Source organism: Herpailurus yagouaroundi, unplaced genomic scaffold (assembly GCF_014898765.1).
Source record: "Herpailurus yagouaroundi ecotype Mexico unplaced genomic scaffold, PumYag 77, whole genome shotgun sequence".
NCBI lineage: Eukaryota > Metazoa > Chordata > Mammalia > Carnivora > Felidae > Herpailurus > Herpailurus yagouaroundi.
The window spans coordinates 30,594,978-30,616,007 of record NW_024412388.1 but is presented as its reverse complement, the minus strand read 5'-3'; the positions used below and the strand labels follow the sequence as shown (position 1 = coordinate 30,616,007).

The following is a 21,030-nucleotide window of genomic DNA, read 5'->3' as shown; positions in this document are numbered from 1 at the left end:
AGTGGTCTCTCTGACAAGCTCTTCCAGACTTCCTTTCTCCCCTGGATGGTGAGTCGGAGCAGGAGGCCTGCTTAGGCGGAGGAACCCAGGGCTCTGCCTCCACGCGGCGCAGCTCCCGCCCCTCACCTTATGGGCGTCCATGAGGTTCATGACCAGGTCGAGGTCCCCGTGCACGGGCTGGTCCTCGGCCAGCTGCGGCTCCACCTTGTACAGCCAGTCGACCAAGGCCTGCAGAGCATCCATGAACTGACCCGAAAACAGCAGGGCCTCCTCCAACTTGTGCTGCCTGAGAGAAGCACACAAACCTCACTGTTTTGGGGGATCCCTTTTCTTTGACTGGCTCACAGTTCTGACTGCTGAAGGGAATACTGCTTGCACTCTACAGAGACAGGGCCCTCCATGCTGGGCTGGTTTGAAACAGATAAACAGTGACAAAGAGCTATGCCTAGACATTTTGAACCAAACTGCTCTCTAGAATGGATTTAGTACAGGAAACAAGTGCAGATACCCTTCTGGCATCTTAGGAGTCCAATGGTTATATATATGGATACACGCTAATGCCCCAAGTTCTGTGCTAATCACCTTACACCACTCAGGTGGAGGAGGACAGTTTCAGCCACGGTCTGAGTCAGGAGTTGTGTGACCCTGGGCTTTCTCTTCATCTCTGTGAACCTCAGTCACCTCATCCAAAAAATTGTGGAGCACAATATAAAGATATCCTAATACTTAGCATAGCATAGTGGGCACCCAGGGACAGGAGTACAACTTATGGAACCAAACTCAAAAGCTTCAAATCCCAGCTCTGCTGCTTAGTAGCTGAGTGACCTTGGGGGAGTTAAAAACCCTCTTTATGATAGTTTCCTCATGTGTAAAATGGGAATAACAGAGCCCGCCTCAGTGGTTGTCAGGTGGATTAAGTGATTAGTAGCCCCTTTTTGGCACATGCTCATTAGTGATTGCCCTGTCAAGGGCAGGTATTACAATGGTTACACGAGGTGCTATGTGCAGAGGCTTTGCTCAGTGCCTGACAGTGAGAGAACTCACTGACACAGCCATCAGTGTCACAACTTAGTCACTGACAGAGAGGTGTAGTTACTAATCTTCTGTTGCTATTGGCTTGAGTTTATGGCCTTCTTGCTAATACGGTAAGGTTCAAGTTTAAAATGAGAATTTTAATACATTTTATTCAACTTCACAACTTGCAATGAATGAACCAGAGATATTGAGATGCTACAAAACCTGTTACTGATGCATTAGCTTTATTGCCATTTTGTGGAATCCAATTAACAGTCTTTGTTAGTTTCAGGATGACATACAGACCCACAAAGCAAATATTTGTACTCACCTCTCCACAGACTTGCCACAAACAGTATCCCATTTGTCTCTGACTTCTCCCAGTAAATTGTCAAGTTTCTGAGTGTCATCAGGAAGCAAAGTCTTTTCTTTCAGGGCTCTGCCAGTTCGAATTGTGGTATCATACACAGGCTGTTTGCCACCAAGGGTTTTCTGAAATTCCTGTTTCCAAAGAGAACAGAAATAATCCACGCTAAAAAGATGATGTCTTGATTTGGAACAAAGAAAATTTTTCAGTGTTCAGGTTGGTAATGGATGTCACTACTTCTTGAGTTAACAACAGCTTATCCTCGAGAAATTTAAAAATTTTGGGTGCGCCTGGGTGGCCTACTCGGTTAAGCATCTGATTCTTGATTTCGGTTCAGGTCATGATTGCACGATTAATGAGATTGAGACCTACACTGGGCTCTGTGCTGACACCATGGAGCCTGCTTGGGATTCTGTCTCCCTCTCTCTCTCTGCCTGTACCCCGGTCTCTATCTCTCTCTCAGAATAAATAAACTTTAAAAAAAAAAAAAAAGAAAGAAAAAGAAATTTATAAATTTTTGTTTATACTACATGTAGCAGTGCACAAAAATTTCTAAAAGCTTGTTGTTTTAACTGGTTACTCCCACAATCACTTTGTTTGAACAGTTATTTAAATGACTGATTTTTATGGTTAGACCCTATGTAGATACAAGACAGCTAGCTTCATCATCTTGATTTTTCAACATTAACCAATTTTTTTTTTTTTTTTACTAGCTCTGATTTCCATTTTTTGCAAACTTCAGTGAATACCAAGGTCAGGACCTAAGAGCCATGAACCGCTTTACCTTATGCTTAGAAAGCTGGAGTTTAATTTTGTCCGGGTCATTCGATATCTCCAGCTCTGAGTCCAGGTGACTTTCTGCATCTTCTAGCCAATCAATCAGTTTTTTCCAAGCTTCATGGAACTGCAATTATATAAAAAGTAAGAATGAATATGTAAGCTACACTTTCATGTAAATCATACCAGAGGCTCTACACATGCAGCCCAAGATTGTTCAAGAAATTGGTAGCTTTCTTTCCTAACTTACTTGTTTTGCCCTCTTCCTGGCATCATCCAGTGATCGCCCTCTTTCAATAGACCGCTGGACAACCTTCTCCCATCGAGACTGGACGCTGACCAGCAAATTCTTGATCAGAACAACATCCTGTTTTTGGCTAAGGAACTTTAACTGATTCCCGGTTTGATCCAGTTCAATTATCTGGTCTCGATGAGCATTGACCTCATTAGCAAACACCTGAGGGGAAAATATAGCTCTTTTTAAACTGAAGATAAGATAGAGGAGCTTCTTTCTCAGCTAGTCCCCTCAAAAGGCAGGCGACATTGTAATGTCACAGTTACCTTGTGCTCCTCTATCTGGGAGAGGACAGTGTTTAGAATCAGGCTGGGAGGAGAGGCGATGTTGAGATTTTGCTCTGCTAGAGTGAGCCAATTGATGAACTCTTGCAGGGAATTCTGGAATTCTGTTGCCAGGTTGAGGGCCTCTTCCAGCTTCGACTGAATTTTAATTAAAACACAAAAAGAGAAAGTGCCAAATTCAGGAATTGTAGTTTCCAGGACAAAGGCGTGAATTGTACACTAAAAAAAATGATCTCTAAAGAGGAAGCCTCACTTAACCTCCAAACATGCCCTGTTTACAAACAAGGGGGCAATTTAACGTTAGTGTCTGAAACCAAAACAAGTATGTATAAAAAGGAAAGAGCACAATTTGCAGCAAAGTTGCTTTCTCTGCCATTCCCCACTTCCTGGGACATTAAAGAACAGGGATAGAGCTATTCAGTAAGTGTAAGGGAACAGATCCTTCAGCGGTGACAGCTGCAGGGTCTGCAACTTGTTCTGGGCAAAGCCTCACTTCCCTTTGATGTACTTTTTCCAGTATAAAAACAACTGAATGAAAAGCACTTTACTGTAAAGATGATGGTCACTGCATTGCTCTATTTAAATGTTTTCAGAAAATATGCCATCTGAAAATGTGAGGCTGAAGCTCATTCTTTTTTTATTTTTATTTTTTTAAGGAAGCTCTAGGCCCAACTTATGACCCTGAGATCAAGAGTCGTGTTCTACCAATTGAGCCAGCCAGGTGTCCCTGAAGCTCATTTTTAAGCTACAAGCAGAAAAGGTGAGGGGGGAAAAAAAAGCCATAATATTCTAAGCAAAAATGTGACACTATATACAAAGTTTTAGACACTGCTCTAAATCAGAATGGCAAAAACAATGGCTCATTCAGGGCATGTCCACTGCCCAAAAATGCACCCCAATTCCAGAGTCTACGAGCTCCAGAGAAGCTCTACCCACAACACGTAGGTGATGGCCTCTGTCCCTGGTCCATTTAGCAGGCAGGCATGTAATAATAACAGGTTGCTAAAAATGAATATATCTAAGATATTCATAGAAACCCCAGATGTACACTACAAATGTTATTGTTAACTGAGTTATATATACTGTATAGGTTTTTATTTTTCTTTGTATTTTCAAGTCACTCTTGTAACACAGAAAAACACTATTATCAATGTTACAAAAACGTACAGACCTAATGTAAACAAACCAAGAGAAAAATAAAATCTACCTCAAATTTATTACAGAAATGCTTAGAAATTAATAATGTTGTAAGTTCCTAGATAACAGGAAATCTTTCCACATCATTTTATCTATTTATTCCTTAATATAGCACCATACACACTTACTACAGAATATTAGTGATACTAAAATGTAAAGTTCTTGCAAAATCAGAAATAACTATCCCTGACACCAAGCCCTTGTTTGACCAGTTTCACCAATGATGGGTAAGTATATCTTGAGGCAACTTGCTCCACTGATGGGAAAACATAGAAATTTCTTGATTAGGAACCAGAATCTGCCTCAGTTTCTTTAATCAGTCTTAGTTCTGCATTCTGCAGAAATTAGATGATAGTCTGTCAAAGAATTAGAACACAGCCCCACACTCAGTGTCTCTGGTCATTCTTCATATAACAGAATTACCAGATCTCACACTAAAAAAATTCTAGGAAATTAATGGTACTCTCAAAGTATCCATTTATATGTGTGAATACTTCTGTCCATTAAATTTCACAATGATAGGGTTCATGCCTTTGCTTCCACTATATAGCTAGCACAGTGCCTGGCACATACATGCTTAATAACTGTTGAATGGATATGGCCAACAGATTTGAACACACATTTTACATTAGATCTGCCCAGTACAGAAACTCTGTGCTGAGTAATACTCCGAAATTTGGTACTCATAAAAAACAATGTTGTGAGGCCTTGATCCCTGATCACTTTTCTTTTGAAGAGAATTTGATTTCTGAAGAAGAGTGGGAAAAGGTCACAAAATTTACTCCTCTTCTGATTTTTTTAGTAATATTATTTGCACACTGCCAAATTCCTGTGGAGAATATTAGCCCAACTCCCTGAATGTTCTGTTCCCACCCTCCCAATCCCAAGCCAGTGACTCCAACATGACCTTGTTTTTCAGTAGGAACACAGATCAGTGATTACTATGAGTTATAAGTCCATCACTCAGCAGTTAACAGCCTCATATGTCTCAACTGGTAAAGGCAAAAAAAGGAATGAACGACAAAAGCAAATATTGGCAGAAACCAGTACCATCAATGCAACTTGATATGGATGCAAAATAGAAATTTAATATCAGGAAAGATAGCTTGATTAGTACAAAAAGGATTAAATCAAAAACGATAACCAGTTCTGCAACTTCTGGTACTATATAATGGTCTCCGAAAAATCTTCACAGAAACTAGATGGTAATTACATGCGATGGTCAAGCAAACTACTCAAGCCCAATAATCACACACTGTATTTTGTGGTGATACCTTTCTTTCTTCCATCTTACTGCTGACCACATGCCACTTCTGTTCCAAGAGAGCTACACTCTGTTCTGTCTTTGAGCCAGACCCAGAATCATCGCGGCTTAGAAGCATGAGCCTGCCCTTGTCAAGCAGTTGATTATAAGTCTCTTCCTTGGCTTTGAGCTGGGAATAGAGTTCCTACCAAAAAAAGAAAAAAAAGTCAAGAAAGGGATTGGTAATGCCAATTCTCTGAAAGCCACCCACACACAGATTTATAAGCACAGTTGGAAAAGTCCAGGAAGGTCTCATCTTGATCAAAACCCTTTCTTTTGGATTCAGTTCAATTCCTGAGCAATGACTCCTACCATTCTTCGCTAAAATTGAAGTAATTTTGTTATCAAGAAGATTTCCTTAAGGATCAGAGATCACAAAAGTAGACCCCAATAATTTATTTCTCCTTTACTTGAAACATTTGTCTAGAAATTATGTTGCCTTTTTTTCTCAGCCCCTTTCTTAAAATATTGTCACAGTATCTATCGATTTCTATAAGTCCCTTCAACACTCTTTTCTTAGACACATCCATGTTAACATATTTGTCTTAATGCTCTCACCTTCAAGTCAATATTCTTATGCCAACTGACTGACCAACTCAAAATTTAACAGCTCACCAATGTATTTCCAGTCAAGCTTCCCTGTCACCACTGCTGCCTGTGGTAGGGGCTCTTAAAAGCCCACGTAAAAAGAAGTAATCCTTAAGGTCATACTATATTGTCAGTAAAAATGTGCTGCTTTGTAGACTCCTAGATACATACAGGTCTGTGAATTCAGAAAGTTCTGAGTAGGGGATTATGTTCAACTTCAAGAAGCTTCCATTACCATATGTGTATCAAGCTGTTCCCTTGCAGTTTCAGGAAGTCCTCCTGTGGGCTTAGATGCAGAGAGTTGGGTCTCCATTCTAGTCAGTTCCAAGAGAAAATCTTCAATTTCACTGTGGAAACCCTGGGCCTTTGAGAAAAGACACATCAGTAAGGTCAGCAGTCAATTCTCAGCTTCAAAAGTAGACTTCCTAAATGACCACATGAAGAACCTATCCTGAGGGAGGAATTCTGGGTTGCTCACAGGGTTGTTCTGTTGCTGGATTAGCACGGAGCCAATATACTTATTTTTGGAATCTAGCAGAATCCTTTGGACTTCACTGTAATATATGATAGATGTCTGATATAACCTGATGAATCAATCAACAGACTGAAGTACTATTGAACATGGACATGGGGGGATCCTCACTTGATTTAAGAAATAACTAAATCTGTGAGCAAGGTTTTTTATGGCAAAGATTTACTAACTAACTTTGAATAGTCAATAAAGGACAAGGCTACAAACAAATCTGAAAAGAATCACTCAATCAAAAGCTATTCTTTCCAGACAAGTTCCAGCACAGAATTAACCATCTTCTTAAGACATGGAGCAGGGGCTGGGGTGGGGAAAGGAAGGTTGGTGAGACATTCTCCAAATTGTTTTCCTTTCACTGACTCAGACAGGCTTTCTTCCGATGTTATGTGCACAGCTCCACCTCCCTAACTTGGACAATACACGCACCTGCTGCAATGTCAACTGAAGCTGCTGTTCTCTCTCCTCTGTTTTTTGTAACACTGACTCCCAGCACTGGTTCATAGTTTCCAAACGGCTCCTTAGGCTGCTGGCGTCATCTCCAGCACTAGATTCAAGAAGCTCATTGCCAGCTTTGTTGACTGTTTCTACTGTGGCTTGATGGGCCAGAACATCATTTTTTAGAACCTAAAAGACGTTGAACAATGTAACTTAGCTCTACAGATATCATCAAGCCTGGTTCCCAACGGTACACACAATATCCAGAGGCTTCTGGTGACAATATTGGGTCTCGAGGCAACAGGCTTAGAGATGAAAACTGAGGGCACTTACATGGTGCTTTGCGAGCTCAACTTCAATGACTTTTGGGTCTCCGCTTACTGGTCTCTGAGCATCCAACAACTCCTCAGTGTGAGTCAGCCAACTCATCAGTTCCTCTAAGGCATGCTGGAACTGGCCAAGGGCCAGGAGAGCACCTTCTAGTTTGTGCTATTCAGAAAAAAGACATAAAGGGAATGTTGGTCAGGAAATTAGAAAAAAGGAACTAGTTGTCCACTGATGCACTCTACCATCTGCCTCACCTGTCTGTGGGCAATTTTTTCACCCAGGTTCTCCCAGAGGTGTTTGAGTTCTGTCAGTGGTTCTCGGATAATGTCTCTATCCGTCTCATCAGTAGCTTTCTTTAACATCAGCTCACCCTGGTGATTGAGCTTCTCCATCTCAATTTGCTGCTGGTAAACTTCCACTTTGAACTCCTATCAAAGACATACTAATGTTAACATCAAACCAAATCTTTAGAAACAAAAAATAAGCAACTCTTCTTCAAAAGCCATTCCTATTTACAAACCTTCATTTCATTTAACTGATCTTTAACAGTGTTGAGGTCCGTGCCAACAGGGGGCATGGTGCAGAGCTTAATCACAGTGTTATCTAGCCAGTCAAACATAGCCTAAGACAGAAATACAAACAGTCAAAAACCAAAAGAACACAAGGAGTTGGGAGAGAATTAGCATTACCTCTGCTGACATAAGTGGACAAAAATTAAAGTACCTTGTGATGTCTGTGTTTTCAGGTGGGGGTCAGAGGTAAGGGATAATGATCTTTCTTCCAGTGATATGGGGATTTAAGAACAGAACCAGTGTTATCAGGATAATGGCCAAAATAAATTAAACTCTGGAAAAACTAAATGTGAATAGCAGTTGAGTATTTGTCATGGCCACCTAGCAAGCTCAGGATGTGGTGAAACTACTGTGCCAAGCTGTGCTTCAAGGTAACTTGGTTTTGGAACCTTTTGGCAAGCAATGACTTGCACAATAAGGCCTGCTTCACTGTACAGCCACCCTGAGGATAAATATGATGATGAAGAGCATGGCAAGAATCGTAGAAATTTGGAGGTATTTTTCTCACTAGGAGTGGAAAGCTTCAGCTGGAAATATCAAAACAGCACTGTCTTAGTTTGGAAAATGCTCCAGTCCTGTAAAGGTGATCCACTCAGATGCTCGATCCAAAATATGACAAAGAACATGGAACTTATTTCTATGGTGGTCACTGTGTGGCCTCTCACCTGAAGAGTGTCCTGATACTGCACAGCAGCTTGCATGGCATCCTCAAGCTTTTCTAGCCTCTCCTTCCAGGTTTTGTTTAAGTTCTCCCATGCATTATTCAGCTGGGGGGAAAACAGATTCTTTAATTAATAACCCTCTTCTGTGTGAGTCCACTAATGTTTCATCTGAATTCCTTATCCAGTTTTCCATATACCTCATCAATGCTCTTCTTTACTTCGGGCTTCTCAGTTTCTCCACAGGCAAAAATCAAATCTGCTCCAAGGATTCGAATAAATTCCAACTCCTCATGCAGACCATCTGTCTCTTCCTTAATAGTCTACATGTAAATGAACAGATCATAAGCCAAAACAGAAAGCAGAACAGAACTTCCCAAACTTTGCAAATGTAATTTATACCCCCATCAACAGCAGATGTTGAACAGAACTGTCAATTTCACAGAAGCCTTTCAATGTCCTTAATATTTCACTTATATAAACAGTGAAATTTCAGACTCAATTTATTTCTCTTTCTCTCTCACACACAATATGTATATATGGAATATATTTATATATATATATATAAAACAATACATAAAAAATAGTCTGGGAAAGGTCTAATGAGCTTTAATAATTTATGGAACGTTTATCCTTCCAGCTGCCAGAGATTTTCTTTTTTTTTTGAGAGAGAGAACATGCTTGAGTGGAGGGAGGAGAGAGAGAGAATGCCACAAAGTGCAGAAAGAGGGAGAGAGAGTGCAGAGCCCAGAGAGGGGCTTGAGCTCACCCGACATGGTGCCTGAACTCAAAAACCTTGAGATCATGACCTGAGCTGAAGTCGGATGCTCAACCGACTGACGCAGCCAGGCACCCCCACCAAGGAGATTATGATCTACAGCCAGAAGTCTATCATGGGGAAGTATATCAATAAGGCTAAAATAATATAGTACAAGTCACCAACTTCAGAGCTGAGAGACTAACATAATAGAAATGCTAGGCTGTATAATTGTGGAGAAAGTCCGTTCTGTGCCAGATCCTAAAAACTGGTTCATGCACTGGCAATGACAGGGGCAAGGAGGGGGGAGAATGGCGGAAATAAAAGACAAAATATCAAGATAGGCAGGACTTTACTTAAAGAGACAAAATGAGATGAAAAATGCATTTCATAAAAACGAGGCTCTCCAAAAAGACTAGAAAAGGGTAGGTCAAAGTAATAATTGTTATCTCTGGATGATGAATCCAGAATTTATTTTCTTTTCTACCTGGTATTTTTCTACATTAAAGAAATTTACTTGAAAAAAGAAATTTACCTGAGAAATAACGTACACTATGGAAAGAACTAAAATCAGAAAGCACATTCTACTAATTTGAATTAAGTTTAAAATTGATAAAAGGATTACTTTTGAGTGATGGAACTACCCTATATCAAAATTACAGAGGTTGTAGGAGTGTATCCAGGCGGTGAAACTTGTATGTATAAAGAAGAGAGAAATCTTTATTATAACGAGCACATATTTTTTTCAAGTGGAAAAAAGTCCTATTAAACAAACAACAACAACAACCTCTTAAGGAGTTAACACAATATACTTGGATAAAGTGATTTTCTAGAGGACAAACACATAAAAGACAAGGTTTTGTTTCTGTCTTACCTCAGCAGCTTCAACCTGTTGTTTGATTATAGATGGGTCAATGCCTGGGCTTTCCAAGTCATGGACAATGTCCTGGGTGTCTCTGATAGTGGTCAAGAGAGCCGCCATGTCATACCAGAACTTCTCTGCTAGTTCAAGGACATCAAGGAACTTAATTTCTCGTTCTTCAGCTCGAGCTTTGATGTCCTCCCAGAAGAATACCATCTGATCCAATTTGTCCTGGATTTCTGAGGGAATAAACAACAGATATGAATGGGACTTCTCTGAGTACTTGAATCCACTTCATCAGAAATTTCACCCAGTTCTCACATTTTCCCCTGAAATTATCCTTTAAAAAGCTCTACAAATTTATAACCTGAAGGATAGTTTTTTACCTTTGTTTTATTATTATTTCAACATTTGTATTTTCTGCTTATGGTGGTCTCCCACATAAAGAGATCACAGAGATGGCATGGAAATGTGTTATCATCTAATACAAAGGTACTGCTCAAGTGCAAAAGACCTAACTTCTAAAGGGGCTGAGATGAGAACTCTATTTCCAGTGTTCTGTGTCAAACTCACTGTTTCCTATGGAAAGTGTTCTATAAGATAGTTACGCTCCGCCTACATTGGACACTGCAATTCATATTAGGGGTTAAAAGAGCATCTGTTTCCTGGCCTAGGAATCCAGCTACCAATTGTAATCTTGTTTCAATGGGGAGATGTGTTCTGAATTCTAAATGACTTTCCAATTACTTGGGGACTGCCTTTACATTCAGTGAAATATATCTGGTGGGATACTGGAGTAATCACAGCCTAGAATTTACTTTACTGATTTTCTTTAACAATAATTAGATTCATGAAGCACCTTTTGCAGCCAAGTCCTTGTCGGCTCCCTGAGATCGTGCAATGAGCTCTTCTCCACGGCGCTTCAGGGCCTCAAAGGAAGGCTGAAGCTTTTCCAGCTCCACGGTGGCGCTCTTGTTGTCACTGACACACTCTCTGATCTTGTCCACTTCGGCAGGGATCAGCGGTGGCATACGCAGGCGAGAGGAGAGATTCTCCAGAGTCTCCAACATAGGCTCGATTTTATCATGGAACTAAACAGATGTTGGAACGTTAGCCATCACAGCAATACTACTTCATCACACTTCTGCGGGAAATGTTAGGGAATAACAGGTTATGAATCTACTACTCTTTCTGGTAACTTGCATTCGGCTTAGCCTGATGGCTGTCAAGTGTTAGGTCTGCCTAAGAGACTGCTTTGGGCATAGCACACCAGTGCTGGCCCATCAAAAAAAGAAAGTAAACGTTTATTTTCAAAACAAAAAAAGATATCAAGTAATATGCCAGAAATCGACTCAAGTCATTAGTGCTGTCACAGTACTTCCCTGATCCCAACTAGTGTGACAAGGAAGGGACAAGACCATGAAACTGGTGAGAGTCAGTGTGTCAACATTTCAGATGACAGCTGCATGCAACAGATTAGTCCAACAAGTTAGAGGTCCTCTACCAACTGTGTAAATGGATGGGGAACTCAATATGCCACATGACTTAGAGATTAAAAGTATCCTGGCATGCAATTTAATAACCCACTATATGTAATAGTGAGAAAGGAAAAGGTCGGCATGATGAAAGGTAATTAAAGAAGGCCAAATCTATCCTTATTCTAAAAGAACAATTTACCTTCCCGCTTTTCAGGTACTGTGAATAACATGATTGTAATTATAAAATTTTCATTTATAATCTGAAGCAGAGAAGGGGGAAAAGGGTGCAATGCAGATATTCTTGCCCCCTTAAGAAGTTCTCTAAAACCAACTCTGGATTCAATGCAATGAAGCTTAACTCTAGTGTCTTACATGGGAGACACAGTGGGATTTCCTTGACAAAATCACTCCCCGCTGCTCCCTCACTTTTAGGTTTTGCCCCAAGTGAGATTGGCATAATAAACCAGACTAATAAAACTTCTTCCACGACAGTAAAGGGCAATTTCCTTAAAGGTAAATCTTCTCAATTCTCAGCTTCATAAGAACCCCCTAATCCCAGTAGGGGTGGGTACCTTACCTCTGCAATCTGTAATGGTGGGCGCGGTCAACACAACAATGAAATGTGACGATGTGGGGAGGACAGGAGCAGGCAGCAACAACACAAAGTAACACATTCCACAATGTGAGTGAGAGATGGGACGGAAGGTGGGGGGAAAAACTTAAGTAAGTACAAATATTAACCAAGAATATTGACACTAAACATAGGAATAAAATACCCAGACATGACAAAAATACCACTAACACCAATATATTAGTTGAAAAGTATGTAGTTACATGCTTTAAACTCCACTGCTGGTGGTTTATGTTTCTCTTTGGCTCTTACTTCTCCCTACTCAAGCATCTTTCTCTGCACCAGGAGCTAGCTGGTGGCCTCTTGAGTAAGAAAACTAATGTGCTGTCTTCCAAATCTCGAAAGTAAGAGGCTGATAGGAATCTCACTTTTCTTGACACATTTGTTGCTTCAAGGTGAATTTATCCAAAATCATCCCTGCTAAAGACTCATCACAATAGAAAAGTTTTCAAGAAAACTGTCAACAGACAGTACATACCAGCCAAGATGAGACACCCCCCTCCCCCCTGCAACCAGCCATAGTGTTGGTATACCAATGTTCCTTGGAATGAAAATGTAATAGGCACAGGTTCCTGATCTACTGATGACATATCATCTGCACGTTGGTCTAGACATTCCAGACCACAGAGGCACACCTGATACAGAGATCTCGTGCTTAGACTAAAGGGTAGTTGAAGGGAACAGGACTTAAAGACACACACATACCTGAGCCGACTGGGAAACAGCCTCGTCCAGAGCCAGTGCCCGCTGGCGCACCTCCTCTTTTATTTGGGCATATAGGTTTTCTGCTTTCTGGTATTTTTCCTCCACCATTTCCCCCTCTTCAGGGTTTAACTCCTTTAGTTGTGGGCCTATCTTTAGCAGCTTATCAATATGGGGTTTGTGTTCAGCAATGGATTCCCTGAGTTGCTATGTAAGAAAATAAAATGATTATTTTTGTACCAACCTCGTATCAACTTTTAGAGGAAAAAATGGAATTGCTAAAAACCAGCAAGTCCCAGCATCGCACCATTTATGGAAAAGAAAAAAAAAAAATGATCTAAGTCTTAGGTTCTAACACTACCTAATTCTCTTAATTTTCAAAAGCCAGTTCAGACGGCCCAACACCAGGAAGCCTTCCCAGACACATCATCTCTCACTCCTCCTCCCCCTCCCTGTTGATACAAGCTTAATCCCCCTCTTCTGTACATATAAATACTTCCATGCACTATAATTTGCATGGTTAAATAAGTATCTGTCCCCCTCCTCAAACTGAGAGACATTAAGCAGGACAAGGCACAAATGGCAACTTTTCTAGTAATCCAACCACTCCTTGACTCTACTGCTGGCTCCTTCCAGTTTATATCCATCCATGTATAGGAATACAGAGAAAAGAATAAGCGCAAGCCATTAGCCACAAATAAGAGAGACATTAAAAACACTCTCTAATGGTAAAAGCATTAGTTGAAGTGTCTACAAATTTCCCTTTTCCCTAAAGTCCATGCAGCCAATGCTTTCTGACATTGTTTCACTCCAGCTAGGGCTTACCCAAATGGAAAAAGCCACCCAACCATATCCCAAGTCTCGTGACGCCCCACCATATCTGGAAAGATTTAAAAATACCCTTGATGTTTACTTAGTTCTTTATTTCTGCAGTACCCAGGTTTCTGACATCTCCATGCTCTTTTTCTTTAATGGATTCATATTAAGGACAAAGGAAGTAATTCAGGTATGTATTGGGTGTGTGTGTGTGTGCGCACGCGCGCAAAAATTCTAACCAATTAAGACTTAACTTCATAACACAGAACTTCCACTTGGTAGGCACTAAAAAACATGTTGTTTTAAAATAAAGCGTAGAGCCAATTTTGAGTTCTGCCATTGCATAAAACCTGGATTGCTCCTTACCCTCATTTCCTCTTGCTGCTGCCTGAGCTGCTCATGATCAATGGCTGGAGGAGGTAACTGTGCTATCAGTGCCCGGGTCTCCTCAATCCAGGGGCTGAGCTCCTCATAAGTTTCCCAAAACTGGTTCACCAAGACCTGTGCCCGTTCTAGGCGGGTGTAACGCTCTGAATTGAGCAGACTAATGGCTTCATATTGCTGTATTAGAGACTCTGTCTTTTCCTATGAACAACAAAATATAAAACTTATTACTATCACGAACCCTTCTTTTAAGGAAAAAATGTAGGTATATATCCATAAAAAATTCAAGAATTTCTTCAGTTTTTTATGTCCAGAAATGGATTAATTGAGCAAAATTACAACTGATTTTATTTTCTTTATACTTAACTGAATTTTCTATTTTTTCTTATCATATATATGTATTGTTTCTAGACTTTTTAACACATGAAAGTAGTTTCAAAGACAAACAGAGCAAGCACGACACAGCATAACCTCTTAGAGATGACATACAACCTCAGACATAGCATTATTACAGCAGGTCAGTTCAAGACAGAACATCTCAGGGGCTGAAATGGACCCTCTGCCCACTAACTTTGACTTGTCTTTTCTCCTCTGATAAAAATGTCTTCACAAACCAGACACTTAGGCTTCATATGTTTAAAATGAGTAGTTCAATTTATGAACATTTCGGAGGAAACAGTGGTTAACCATAACTTTTACAAGAACAAGCAAAACTGATCTACAAGTCTCTTGGCCAATCCTTTTAGAAATGGGTATGATCATTTACAAGGGCCTGAAAAAAGAATATCTGCATATGGGTCTGAAAAATGTATCATAGATACTTAGGTAACTCAAAGACCCTTATGGACTGAAGATACATAGCAATTCCTCTGTTATAAAGAAAACAAACCTGCAATGTATTTCACATCTTCTGGTAGGACTGTTTGGACATTTGTGCACATAGGGTTAGGGACATGGCTCCCCCCAGAACATCAAATTGCACTTTAATACCATTACCAGTGACAGAGGGGGAAAAACGTCATTTCACAATTGTACTGATTCACCACCATCAAGACAAGATAAACATGGTAAATAAATAAATGCAATTCACCTGTAATATAGCTTTTTGTTCCTCCCCACATGTGCCGAAGATTTCACCACGATGACTGAAGAGTTCATCCATTGAATCTTTGTGTCGAATGATGTCAATAGAGAAAGCCTTTGAAAGTGAACTACAGTTAGGTCACGAAGTAAGAGAACCCCAAGCCTGTGTTACTGAAATGTTATTAGACACAATTTATGAAAAACTCCTCACTCTGATGAAGCCACATCAAAACTATTCTATAAAGTTTGACACTTTGCCTATCCATACATCTTCCATGCTTATCTTTTAGTAGCTTACAAAAGTATCATCTATCCTAAAAATCATCCAGAAAACTGCTAACTATTCTTTCCTGGATTAATGGGCCTATTGCTCCCTCTTCACAAAGCAAAAGAATCTCTTCCTCATCTTACCAATTATTTTAAATCTCTAGCCACCATCATGAAACTGCGTTATTCAACCTGTGGCAGTCAGAAACTCTCGTAGTTACTCTAAACCAGTGAAGATTCTTCTAGCTCAGGGCACAGCAGATATGTCAGTGTTACACTTACCTTCTGTACCTGCAGCTGAGCTGTGGTCTGGTCCTGTTCTAGGCGAATTGGACCCAGGGCCATCAGTTTTCGTTTTGTTTCAGCAACCCAAGCTAGTTCTGCATCAGCAGCTTGCTCATACTAATAGGCATATTAAAGAAAAATGAACAAATTATGTTCCTTAGAATTACCATTTCCTCAACACAGAAAGGCCTGGACTTTTACTAATATGGTTTATTTCTACAAAGGAAAGCCAAAACTGGGGAAAATTGCATAAAATCATAAATCAAGATGCAGATAATTTGTAACTGATTATACTTCAACAAATAGGAGTTGATCCTATTTCAACTTCTTTATAAAGAAGTCATAGAATTCAATTAGTGATCCTACAGCTAGAAACAACAATGGAAATTGACACTCCTAAGACTATACTTCTAATCACAATGCTTTTATGAGGCTGTGCTCTCTCCCATCTGCCAATCCTGTTTCCTACCCATACACTGAACAGTAGTTTTAGCCGTATGTTTAAACGCATGGTTAAACATGGCAACAGACAGCTGAGTCAAGCTAACTTGGAAGTACTCTCATAGTTGAAGAAGCATAAGAACACCGAACCTTTAAAGGGTTCTGTGGAAACAAAGAAAACTAAGAACTTGTTCTATGTGACTGTTTAATGAGGTCCCCCAATTATTTCTCTTCAACTGTGCCAACAAACACCAATATTTAAAGAGGAAAGTAGGCTTTTCCCAAGCATGATAAATCTCATACCCAAGTATCTGGTCAAGGGTAGGGATACCAATAAAGACATGTTGGGGATGCACTTGAGAGTCACAGCAAACTTCTGTGTGGTTCACAAAGTATTTGCTTATTACTATGAACCCAAGAAGTCATGTTATATTTACTCTGCACCATGACACATTAATAGGTACGTATACAGCTACAAAGGAAAGCAAATAACTTTTTCCAGAAAGCAGGAAGGAAAAAAGATAGAGGGAAATAGGACACCTGTGTTTACTGAGAAGGTTCTATTTTGGATACCTCTATTTTGGTTAGCATATTTGATAGTAATTATAGTTCTTGGTTCCTTCCCCTCTTCCAGCTAATACTAAAACAGTTGATTATGTCAAACTAAGATGGGATGCATTTGGACCTTCTGGTCCTAGATATTATCTACTATCAGAATCTGCCTCTTAACCGGTCAGTAGCTAAGAAGAGGGCTCAAACAGACTCTATCACAAATTCCCGTCTGCTCAAAAAGGGTCAAATATTATGGGTCGGGGCGCCTGGGTGGCTCAGTCAAGTAAGTGTCCCAACTCAATTTCGGCCAGGTCATGATTTCAGAGTTCAAGCAGGTTCAAGTGGGTTCAAGCTTCATGTTGGGCTCTGCACGAACAGCATAGAGCCTGCTTGGGATTCTCTCTTTCTCTCTCTCTGCCCCTCCCCCACCCTCAAAAATAAATAATAAATACAAAAATATTTTGGGTCCAACTGGGACCCATCTTCACATATCTTTATCCAATCACTTCCAATCACTGAAATAACTTGTTGGATCAGATTTAGCTTACTCTTATTATCCTTATTTCTGACGCTGTATTTATGTGGGTCATAATTTTGTGCTTCACACATACATCCCTGCTGCCTAAAACATTACTGTAGAGGTGTTAATAAACATTACCTGCTGTGATCTCTGAATAGCAGCATCAATTTCATCCACCCTTTGTCCCACAGTGTCACTGACCAGCTTGTACTGTTCGTTGGCATCAGACACAAGTTTATCCAGCCCTTCTCTGGCTCTCCAGGGCACCAGCTCTAAGAGAGCACGGCTCACTTCATTCACTGTGTCCAACACCAGCCTGTGCTCCATGACCTCCTTCTTTAATTCCTAAGGAGGGAAAAAAAGTTTTCAGGCCATTCCTTGCTAAATTAAGCACATTAGCAGCTGTGCTGGGTAGAAAGTGCTATCTCTACCACACATCCCAGCAGGGCTCTGACCTCCTTCCTCCACTTATTTTTTTTCTTGTCTTAGATTTTTCAACCATTCCACAGCCTGACTTCAGGTTAAGTGCTGCTTAGAACTGTCTGCAACACTTCTTGGGCCACACTATCTCTGGGTAGAACAAATACTGCCTCTTTCTTTTTTCTCCTTACTTCAATAGAAATGATAAAGTACTTTAGCCAAGGGCATTTTTAAGTCAATAAGTACCTACATAGTATTTCTGCACATCCAGAACTGCACTAGATCCTGTAGGAGAATCAAACAGAATCCTGAAGCACTCTCTAGAGAATGAGTTACAGAAGTCAATTTTAAAATGTTACACGTGAAGAAAACTTCCCAGGGATCTGGGATTCAGTCTTTTTTTTTTTTTTCCCTTCAGACCATAACAAGTGCTCTTATATAAGTCTGCCTTTATGTCAAATCTTACTGTCCATGCAAACAAGAGCAAACAAGAAAGGAGGCAGGCAGAACTTTTTGGTTTAGATTTAAGGTTGAGACAGTTGGTGATGACACTTAAACCTTTGAACTTAGGGACTGGAAGAGGTAAAAAAAATTATTTCCCTTTACAGCGTGAAACTCAGTTCACCTTCTGTCTTTGCTGAAACTGGGGTATCTGCTCCCCTGTGGGAGACTGTCCTCCACTGGCTGCCAGCTCCTCCTCCACTTCCCTGAGCCACCCAGTCAGTTCCTCATAAGTAGACTGGAACTTGGTGGCCAGCTGCCGGGCTTGCTCTAAAGTTCGGAGGGCCTTGGAGCTGGTGACCGTGATGTCTGCATAGCGAGTCTTTATTCCGTCCAGTTTCTCCTGGATAAGCAATACCTCTTCACCTGTGGGGACAGTACATAATTATTTATATTTAAGAGGATATGAGGGAGTCTCCTTTATCCCCCTTTCTTCGAAATGAGCTTAAATAGATGCTCTCTCCCTATGGAAGCAATTTCACCTAGAATCCCACACTATGGGAAGTGGGAGATAAACCTTCCAACTGATAAAAGAAGCCACTTCTGAGATTAAGATCTGAATTCAACTGCAAGTGTTTCTAAATGGTCCCAGCACCTCTTGGTGAATGCTGGCCTTGGACATACTGGAGAGCAGGGGGAGTCATCATCTATAACCAAATGTGAGATAATATCTTTTAGTTTTCAAAAGATTTAGCAGGAAACAGGACCCCAGGCTGCCAGCCTCCAGGAGCACATGGTAATACAACCAGTAAATAAATACTGAACTTCTTCTACGTACAAAGAGTAGTGGCTAGTGCAGGATGTTTATTTCCCTGGACATGTGCTTGAGTGACTGCAGAGGTGCTGAGAGATGCACTTTTCAAAGTACCTGTGGTTTGTTTTAGAAGAGCCTGACCATTTTTAATAGCTTGATCTACATTCTTCTTTCTATTAATGATTTCTTCATTTAGAGCCTGAAAGGAAAGAATAGCATGAATCTTAAAACTACAGCACAACAAAGGGAAAGAAAGGTGAGACCTTTAGGAGACCAAGTTTAAAGTAAACAGACAAATGCCAGTTTATACCTTAGTTATGTTATTCCTTATCTCTTTGGTTACCCTATTTATTACTCAAAAACAATTAAATCTGATACTTATGGGCAAGCTAATCCCTTGCACCGGATAAGAAGAGATTAGGATTAAATCAGTTTTACCAATCTACTGGTACCAAACCTGAGCCCAAGAAAGGCAGATGTAGAATTCAGCAAAAATGTCTACTGTGTCCAAAACCAAGACTCAGAAAGTTCAAGAGAAGAAAGTCAGCAAGAACAGGCTGAGTTAAATCAGGATCATGGTTAAAAATTCTTAATATTTGAAGTCAATGAATCAGAAGAATCTTAGATTATTTAAAACAACAAAACAACTGCTTTGCCTATTTTTACTACCCTTAAAGAAATTTCATAAAAATGAGATGAAAAGAGAAAACTGTTCTTTCCATTAAGATGACAAATAATCCTTGGGATTTGGGCACATAAATTCTAGAAATATTTTAGAAGTTACAGCTACATGGTCAAACCTAGGGCGATATTTAGGTATTCTGGCTTTGTCACATTACACTCTCTTTCATAAAACTTCTCAGATGGAAACTGAGTGATACATTACCTAATGATGTAAAACATGAGTTGGAACTGAGATGGTCCCTGACTGTACTCTGGATCATCTTCTAGAATTATTGACTCAGTTTGTTAAGTACGAGTATTTCCATGGACTCATCAAAAAATAGATTAGTCCTTAGCAACAAGTCTATAACTATGTGCTTATGTATAAAATGAAGTCGAAATGTTTGGAATTAAAAGAGAAAGAAATGAAGAGAAACATGAATCAGAATTACAACATAACTTAGTAACATGACCAATAAAAATGGAAAACATGAATACCAGGTGGTCAGCATGCTGTTTCTGCAGGACATCCTGTCTGTAATCCTTTACGAACACTGAACTGAGCTTGTCCTCAACCTCAGCCAGCCAGTTGAGCACCTCCACCTCATCCTCCCCGAACAGTCTAGCGTTACACAGTGCCTGTTCAAGCAGGGCTGCTTTCCGACAGCCCCAGTCTTGAATCTCACTGTATCGGGCCTGCAAGGAGTCTAGCTTCTCTGACAGCACACCCTGTTCTGCAGAGCATGTCAGGGAGGAGAGAGACTGCCCAATTTTGACTGCCTGGTGCACATCTGTTGCATGGCTTTCTATTTCTTCCTCCAGAGCCTGGAAATCCAGATGGAAAAAATGAATAACAGAAACAAAATAAATGAAAAGTAAACATGAAACAATGAGTAACAAATGATATAATAAATTAAATAATAGAAAAAGTTCACCTACCAAAGGGCAAAAATAATATAAAAAATGAGAACAAAAGCTGTTTTTTTTCTGATGGCAGCCTATTAGTCAATTGTTATTTTTACTTCAAGGATGTGACTATGTCAATGAATAATTTGACCATAGTTCAAATTAAACTTTAAAATATCCACCCCCCCCAAACATATCTTCTAGACTGCTATAGGCAGTTAACTTCTGAGATTTCTGACTACAGTGCTGTGTTCTAATTTATGACAACTCCTCCCTACCTTGTGCCGGATGATCTGCTGCTGGATTTTGGCAGACTGAGTGCCAACAGGCTCTGAGTTAGCAAGCTTTTTCTCCGTGACGGACAAGAAGTCAGAAATAGGCTCAGCTGTCTCATGGAATTGTTTGGCCAGAACCAGGATATCTTCCAGCTGTTTTTGCCTACACAAATATACAGAACAAGCCGCTCAGACAAAAAATCACATTAAGACTGATAATAGTACTATATTCAGTAAAAGACCAATCTTCAAGTACATTTTAAGTATCAATAGTAAACACAACACATATACGTAGCACTTTGTGGTTTTAAAGTTTTTCATAAGCATTGCCTCATAACCTTGTAAAGTAGGCAGAATAATTATCTCACTATGACAAAACAGAAAGC

General features: G+C 40.1%; 1 protein-coding gene across 32 annotated transcripts in view; it reads right to left on the bottom strand.

Moving 5' to 3' along the window:
• Positions 1-21,030, bottom strand: part of MACF1 (microtubule actin crosslinking factor 1) — a 341,865-nt gene that overhangs the window by 25,930 nt on the left and 294,905 nt on the right. For 20 of the 32 annotated variants that reach the window (XM_040469723.1, XM_040469724.1, XM_040469733.1 and 17 more), the window contains 25 exons: positions 20,648-20,807; positions 19,962-20,288; positions 18,915-18,999; positions 18,171-18,412; positions 17,264-17,470; positions 15,610-15,729; positions 15,068-15,175; positions 13,960-14,178; positions 12,781-12,984; positions 12,022-12,030; positions 10,826-11,057; positions 9,979-10,205; positions 8,548-8,670; positions 8,354-8,455; positions 7,637-7,738; positions 7,371-7,544; positions 7,123-7,278; positions 6,781-6,978; positions 6,061-6,189; positions 5,209-5,382; positions 2,720-2,875; positions 2,409-2,615; positions 2,166-2,285; positions 1,346-1,515; positions 127-286 (listed from right to left, as the gene is read on the bottom strand). In XM_040469723.1, the coding sequence (XP_040325657.1) occupies positions 127-286; positions 1,346-1,515; positions 2,166-2,285; positions 2,409-2,615; positions 2,720-2,875; positions 5,209-5,382; positions 6,061-6,189; positions 6,781-6,978; positions 7,123-7,278; positions 7,371-7,544; positions 7,637-7,738; positions 8,354-8,455; positions 8,548-8,670; positions 9,979-10,205; positions 10,826-11,057; positions 12,022-12,030; positions 12,781-12,984; positions 13,960-14,178; positions 15,068-15,175; positions 15,610-15,729; positions 17,264-17,470; positions 18,171-18,412; positions 18,915-18,999; positions 19,962-20,288; positions 20,648-20,807 (4,111 nt within the window). The remainder of the gene's footprint in view (positions 1-126; positions 287-1,345; positions 1,516-2,165; positions 2,286-2,408; positions 2,616-2,719; positions 2,876-5,208; positions 5,383-6,060; positions 6,190-6,780; positions 6,979-7,122; positions 7,279-7,370; positions 7,545-7,636; positions 7,739-8,353; positions 8,456-8,547; positions 8,671-9,978; positions 10,206-10,825; positions 11,058-12,021; positions 12,031-12,780; positions 12,985-13,959; positions 14,179-15,067; positions 15,176-15,609; positions 15,730-17,263; positions 17,471-18,170; positions 18,413-18,914; positions 19,000-19,961; positions 20,289-20,647; positions 20,808-21,030) is intronic. The other 12 variants (XM_040469739.1, XM_040469740.1, XM_040469741.1 and 9 more) reach the window with 3 other exon arrangements.